This window comes from Notolepis coatsorum (genome assembly GCF_963971535.1).
Source record: "Notolepis coatsorum genome assembly, chromosome: 13".
NCBI lineage: Eukaryota > Metazoa > Chordata > Actinopteri > Aulopiformes > Paralepididae > Notolepis > Notolepis coatsorum.
This window is the reverse complement of record NC_140177.1, coordinates 61,981,160-61,989,027: the sequence shown is the minus strand read 5'-3', so window position 1 is coordinate 61,989,027 and position 7,868 is coordinate 61,981,160. Positions and strand designations below refer to the sequence as shown.

Genomic DNA, 7,868 nt, shown 5'->3' with positions numbered 1-7,868 from the left:
AAGGGCAATATAGTTTGTGGGTCTTGTTACATTTTATAATTCGCACAAACAGCCTAAGTCAAATGTATGAATTGCCTCTGCATCATCTGCTATGTAAATGTACTGTTTTAACGTATTTCAAGCATGTTGAGGGGACATCAGTGGGGAGAGGGATGGAGGGAGGAAGTGCCAAGTAAGACGCACCCTGGCTGTTGTACAGCGCGCACGCACTCATACAAATACAGACAGACCTGTACATGGCTCATAGATATTTTAACTATGAAAAGGAATATTTTCATGTGGTAAAATGTTACTCTTCCTCCTATGTATGGCACATAGTACATTTAATTCAGTCTGGCCTCTAAGGCCATGTTTAGTAATACTAATAATAACATTAAAGCACAGTCCAAAACCTGTTGTAGACCAGAGTGTGTATATGAGTGCTCATTACGACCTCCTAAAGAACACGATAGTGTCAAGTGGATGTAACTCCTGTCAAAACCAAGTATGGTAACTTAGCTTCATTCAAGTTTTGAGCCACATTTAAATTGTATGTAATATCACCGCGCCAACTTGAAATTTATTTTATTCTGTAAACATTTGTGCAATAATTTATTGTCTTACTTTTGTATGCATATAGAATGTGAAGTAGTGCTCACCATATAAGATAATGTGTAAGGATGTTAATATAGAGTGTATAAGCTAACTTGCAGCGCATCTAGTTAAGCAATAAGTCTGTAGTATCTCCCTTTATATGGCTGTGGCCTGTATATGCTCTGTATATATGAAAATACATGGATGAAATCTACGCACATGCTATGTACATAGGAGAATTATGCATTTGACAGCCATTGTTATTTTTTTCAGAGAACATAAAATTGTTTTTGTACATCAGTGAAGTATTAAATTAAAAGGAACGTTGAGATGTAAGCCGAGATACATTGTGTAACTTGATCCCTGATGATGTGCGTTTGTGTACCATGGGGAAGAACGGGAAAAACAAACCTCTGAAGTCTTATTTTAAAAATCATATTTATATATGTAGAACATTCAGACACTCAGTATCAAACATAGCTCATCCCACACAACATTTGACTTGCATGACCCAGAGAAACAACACTACAAATTGTCCATAAAAAAACTATGCAATAGCAACACACAACTTTTCACAAAAATTTACAAAAATCAGTTTGAACAACAGGTTTACATTCCGGCTCCACACTCCAATATACAGTATAGTGTTACAGCAGCAATGAACTCTCCCAAGGGGGGGCATGGATCAATACACAAGTGGCAAAGAGAGTGGAAGAAGGAAAGCAAAGAGCCAAGAAGAAGGTAGGGGGGTGGAGGAAGAGGAGAGAGAGCTGTTGATAAGAAGATAAATGGAGAGGTTGAAAGAGGACTACAGAGAGAGAGAATTTACCTGTATCAAACCCGCCCTCTTCTTGATCGTCCAATCACAGATTTTGCTCTCGGAAGCAACAGTTGTGATTGGAGGATCAAGAAAAGAGGGCAGGTTTGAGATTATATCAATTAGCACTTAAGTTATATTACTAAGAATCAACAGAGGCTCCAAGGGGACATCTAGAACGATGATTGACATCACATCAAGCGCTCATTCTCAAGCTCCTTCTTCTCCTCCTCCACCTCATCTCTCTCTTCTTCCTCCTCGTCGAACGACGACGCCACCCCGGAGGAGGTGTGGTCGGAGAAGAAGCCCCTGGGGCTACAGTGCCACACGCGCACCTCATGGAACACACTGCCTTCATCATCCTCCTCATCCTCTTCTCCAGGAGACTCTGAATGGGAGGTGGAATAGCAGGAGTCGAACCTGCTGCTCCTGCTCTGGAGCCTCCAGTCAGGCTTGTGGACGTAGACCTCACCGGGGCACTCCTGCAGCGGAACGGGCTGCTCCTCACGCCCCTCCAGCTCCCTCGCCTCCAGGAACAGGCTCATGCCGTCACTGTGTAAAGTAGGTGAATTGGTCGGCGATGAATGTGGGTCATTGTGAGACGTATCGCAGAGCAGGCTGCTGATGCTGCTGGTGGCGGTGGAGACCAGGGCACCATCAGAGGGTGGAGCTTCACCGCCGTCAATCTCCGCCTGGCACGGCATTGTGGTAACGGGATCGGACGTTGCAGCGTCTGGGGGAGGAGCAGAGAGTCAGAACACCTGGAGGTAGATTAGTGGAGAGAGAGATGGCATGGGGGATAAGGGGTGGGGGGGTGAAAGAAAGGGTTTATGATATGATAATGACATGGAGATGACAACAATGAGAGGGATGACATGGACAGGAAGTGATGAGTGCGTCTCTGAATACCTGTGTTCTGGCTGGAGAACGAGCGTGTTTGTCCGTTAGTCTGAGAGAAGTCCTCATTGTTGGACTCATTATCTTCCTCGTCATCATCCACCGATGCCCAGGCGCGTAACTTGGCCTCTGCGATAGCAAACTGCTCAGCCACTCCTGTGCGAGACCACACATGCACAGAATGAATATTATCTACACAATTAAATGCATGACTAAGACACAGTGTGCACACACACACACACACACACACACACACACACACACACACACCACACCCACACCCACTCTCTCCAGATCAAGCCATGTTGATGTCACAGAGAGAATGTGTCATACTGTAGCTGTACCACCACTACACTCAGGGGCAGTGAAGTGTTCTGGGAGAGTTTTTAATAGGCCACAATCTGCTGCCAAGACATGCCATCACCTAGGAGACAGCAGGGTGGGCGGAGCTCATATGTGGGATGTAATGCCGCGTTCACGTTACGTGGGAAGAAGCGGAAGAACCAGCTTCCGACTGGGAAAAACCATTCACGTCAGCCTCCTAGTGGTAATTCCCACTAGGACATATGGGATTTTTTTATAGACCCCGATATCTCCCACTTCGCGTCACGAATTGCGGAAGTATGGATGTGGGCGTTTCATCGAGTCAACGCGTGAACAATAGGGTCCAGATTTGACTCGAGAGAGATCATCAGCAGGCTATATATGATATTCAGACTCTAGATCTATTTGCAGAGCCAGATGAGATGAGGCAACCTGTGCGATTGGCTCTTGACAACTAATTTTGCACGTACTGTATAGGCTACAGTATGTGTGTATGCGCGCACTGCGGGAGGTGGCCAGAAGCGCGCAACTAGCCAACTACTATTATTACTACTATATTAATACAGTTTGATCCATCGCAAAGCGCTCCAGCGCTTGAATACGGCCGGGGGATCCGCTCTATACAATGCAGACCCACGGCTCTCGTATTATAATGAGCCCGCGAGGCGTGTTATTATTAGAGTTAATAATATTGTATATTGTTTACACTGCCTTTTTATTCTATTTTTACTTCTCCACTGTACTATAATTATGTGACCTGTACCTCTATGTCTTCTACTACCTGTACCTCCCCTCCCCCGGCCCTCCCCATGCTGCTGAATTTATCTTATTTTATTAATACAACGTTTAACGTTCGCTAACGTAGAGAAACGTCAGACGTAATTCGAGACACGTCAGACGTACTTCGAGATACTTCCGTACTTTCCGCCAATCAGCGCATTGCCCTGTCACAGGAGTAATAATCTTGTGGCTGGGCGGAAGTTGCCCAATCTGGGGATTATCTCCGAGGCTGCAGCTGGAGGCTACTCCGCGTGAAGGCTTCCTAGTTGTAGCAACGAAATGTCCCCTGGTTCTTCCGCTTCTTCCCACGTAACGTGAACGCGGCATAACATGCTGGGGTTAGGGATTAGGTGTGTGACAAGGTATGGGCAGGAAGAGGATGTTGTACTGTAGCTAGACAAGAGTATTCACACACACACACACAATGAAATGCTACAGGTTGTACGGTATATGAGTGACTGCATTTCTGCAGTGCTTTTCTAACACTACTACTACTAATACTCAGCGCTTTACAATGGAATGATTGCTTTGTTTTTCAGTATGAGTGGGCCCAGTGAGAATTGACCCACCTAACCCTGGCAGTGTCGGTGCCAAAGCACTCTACCCATTGAGCTACACAACACCATGGCATTTTGTTACGTACCTGGGTACGTGGGTTGGTCATTACCATTATTACTGTATTTATGACACCTTCTGAACATCAGGTTAGTATATTTAATGTGTTATGTTTTGTAGATGATGTGTGTGTGTGTAAACATGAGAGCTAATGCTGTCTCTTCTCTCCCTGTCAGGTGCTGCCCATCCCTACTGAAGAGTGCTGATTGCTAATGAATGACAGCTGATTGGCAATTAGCTCAAGAGGGATGGGTAGCCAAATACCTGACAGCACACACACGTCTCGGCGCCTCAGTCTCAGTCAATTGCTGGTGACTAGAGAGGAGTGAGGTTGCCATTGTTAGACCACTGTTGTGTGCATATATATATATATATATATTGTTGGCCTATGTGCCACTTCTCTATCTGAGTGAGTATCCTCTTGTTGGCCTATGTGCCTATTTTCCACTAAGTGTGGAGTGATACTTTACTGCCCTTTTGCTATTGTTCCCTTCAAGTGGAACTGTATATATATATGTGTTGGTAGGCTGTATGCCATTGCCACTTTATTTATATGTCTTGTTTGTCCTCCATTACCTTTTCCCCTTTGTGTGTGCGTGGGTTGAAATCCCCACCGACAACATCCCCTTTTCCTTTTGGGAAAAGGGCCGTGGGTTGAAATCCCCACTATGCAATAAAACCTTAATTTACCATTTGAAAACGTCTTTGTTTACTATCTGCCTACCCGGGACTGTTTGAGAAGCATTTTTCTACTGAGGGGGTTGTTTTTTGCTCATGTAACACCTGCCCAGATTACTATCTTGTATGGTCAATAGACCTCTGTACATGACACATTTATTCATAATGTTAACACAGTCTAGATATTTGATCCATATCGTTGGCTGACGATAAGAACAGTAAAGGTCATAGTCAAATACCTGCAGCGAAACGGGCCTCTTTCTCCCCCTCGCTCAGATGGCTGTAGGAGTTGAAATGGGAATCGGGGGCTGCAGGAGGGTCTGAAGTCTTGGGCCAACCCTTCCACTCTATGAGGTGGGCGACCCGGCCCTGAGCCAGCGAGGTGGGCTTGGTTACATGGTCCCTCACTGCCTGAGAAATACCTGGACATAGAAAGGAAGAGCTTAGTCTACGGGACGGTGAGAGAACAGACAGAAGGAGAAGACTAAAGGGGATACATTACCGTTTAAAGAGGATCTGGCAAGAGCAGCAAACTCGTGGATGCTGACAGCTTTCCTCGAGTCTGCTGGAGATTTTCCTGACTTCGGAATCATTTCACTCTCCTCAAATATCACCTGTAAAAAATATATATATTATTTCTGAGAAATTAATCCTTTCCATTGGTGCACAACGGAAAGAGATTCTCTGTTGCCGTGTTTTCTTTCTTTTTCCATCTGTGGTAGTAAGTCAGCACCATTTGTGCTACTTTTTCAGCACTTCATCTGAATCTTTTTTTATATACAGTACATCCTATTTTCCTCCAAATAAAATTACATTTTATTAAAAGCACAATTAAATTGGTCTTGGCAATAGTTACATGGAACTAATACTGAAAACAGAATTATGCCTGATTTGATGCGTTTTACCAGGATCAGATCAGAATAACGTTTCCCCCCCATCCCCTCATTAATAAACCATTGGGTCTTATGCATAATAACGTTTTCCAGTAGACCTTTTTAGGACAGTATCCTACCTCCGCCTGCCGCCTGTCTCTTCTCACCCTGCTCCAAGATATCAACCGCATCTTGCACACGGGGAGATGTTGTCACCGCAGCGCATACCAACACAACTACAAAACACAGCTTGGGTCTACTGGTATAAATCACCCGACAGACAAGCAAACAGCGATGCCCTACATTTACAGCACAGATGCTAAAGCCTTAGCCACGGTAAGCCTGGAAACCGGTTAGAATGGTCGGGGGTCGTGAGGAGTGAGGGGGTTGGGTGAGTGTGTCCACGACATATGGCGTGTGAGCAGTTAGTAAGCAGCTCTGCTATGTTTATCCCTGTTTGAGGTGATAGCGCTACCTAAGTAACTCCATGCCGAGTGCAATCACGTATACGTCTACTAGCAGATCAGCTACATCTGTGTCTAGACTGTATGGAGCACAATGAAGTGAGCAGCAATTGTAATTAATTAGACGGCCGATTTGCTCGCTCATCAAGCACAAATCGTATGGCAAGATGCCACCTCTAATGTGCACGTGCGTGACTTGACATGACCACTATCCCCCCCTCCCTGTGAGCTGTGGTGTTCCACAAGGAAGCATACTAGGACCGTTATTGTTCCTAATTTATGCAAATGACATGTCGTCAACTTGACATGTCGAACAGCAACTGCAACTTGTTCTTGTTCGCGGACGACTCAGCCCTGCTGGTCTCTGACAAGAACAAGTTGCAGGTTGAAAAAACCCTCAACCCGGAACTCTGCAGAATCTGCACCTGGCTCGCAGATAAACTACCATTACACCTGGGTAAAACAGAGTCTCTATTCTCTTCAGATCAAATAACAAACTCAGCAAGACAAACGACTTCTCTGTTACAGTGGGTGACAATATTGTCACAAGGAAAGATGAAATTACATACCTGGGGTCCATCCTAGAGGCAAATCTTTCCTGTGACAAAATGGCAAACAATGTAATCAAAAAAGTCAACCAATGAACAAGATTCTTGTACCGGATCTCCTCCCTGGTAAACAAGAATACCCTGAAGACTCTAGCAGGAGCACTCATTCAAGGGTACTACGACTATGCTTGCACCTCATGGTACCAAAGCACCTCAAAGGCACTAAAAACAAGATTACAATTACAAACATCACAAAACAAACTGGTCAGACTACTGCTTGACCTTATTCCTAAAACACACCTCACCCCTGCCCATTTTGACAACCTAGGATGGCTTAGAGTAGACGACAGAGTACAGCAACTTGCAATGGGCCTGGTCTACAAGATACACTACACGACTAAGGTACCCATGTACATGCCAAATTACTTCCCAAAGGTCAGTGAATACCACGACCACAACACCAGAGGGAGCTCCACAAATCATGTGAAACCCACGTTTCGCAATTATGCCACATCAATGTGGAACGCCCTACCCACAGCTGTAAAGGAATGTGAATCACTACCCACTTTCAAAACCGCTCTCAAAGAGCACCTACGAGAGACTGCAATTCGAAACTGGCCCCTGTAAATGTTCTAACCCAACCCCCTCCAATGTACAGTAAATGTCCTAAACCAATAATACACAAGACCCTCTTCTTGGGACCAAGTAAGGTTTTGTCGATAATCCAATGTAGTTACCCCCCTCCCCTCCCCCCCCACCCAACCACCTCCAATGTAGTTTGGAGGTAATGTCATGATTAGATTAGATTAGATTTTTATATCTGAATACCTGTATTATGAATTGAAAATGGGGGACCCTGATGTAAACAAGACGAAAGTCTTTCTCTGGTCTGCATCCCCTTAACAATTGTGTGTATCGAGTTGTACTGTACGCATTCTGCAATCTGTTAATTAAAGTTTTCAATCAATCAATCAACCATGTTAAATCCGAACAATCTTAATTGAATAGATTGTCAACGCTGCTAAAATAGAAGGCTCCTGACGTGTCGCTATATAGGCCTACAGTTGTCAGTGTCTGTCAGGTGGGTTATGAGGGGGGGGGGGGGGGGTAGTAGTAGTAGTGGGGATGCAGCCCCACAGCCCCATGTGACTTTCAGTAGGCGATCCTGAAATGGAGAGCTCAACACTAGATGACTAGAACATTGGTGGTGCTCTCCAGTGTCTGTCCATGGACCTGAAAGGTCTTTGTAGATTTTACAAACACCCATCAGGACCATGGACAGATAACTAGCACTCCTTCC

At 44.9% G+C, this 7,868-nt stretch overlaps 1 protein-coding gene across 1 annotated transcript; it reads right to left on the bottom strand.

Moving 5' to 3' along the window:
* Window positions 1-1,581: 1,581 nt before the first annotated feature.
* On the bottom strand, window positions 1,582-5,286 carry fam131aa (family with sequence similarity 131 member Aa; the record flags this gene model as incomplete). Its single annotated transcript, XM_084327680.1, has 4 exons — window positions 5,187-5,286; window positions 4,924-5,106; window positions 2,300-2,443; window positions 1,582-2,123 (listed from the first exon to the last, which is right to left on the bottom strand). The coding sequence occupies exons 1-4, from the start codon at window positions 5,275-5,277 to the stop codon at window positions 1,582-1,584; spliced, it is 960 nt and encodes a 319-aa protein (XP_084183806.1). The 5' UTR covers window positions 5,278-5,286.
* Window positions 5,287-7,868: the final 2,582 nt, after the last annotated feature.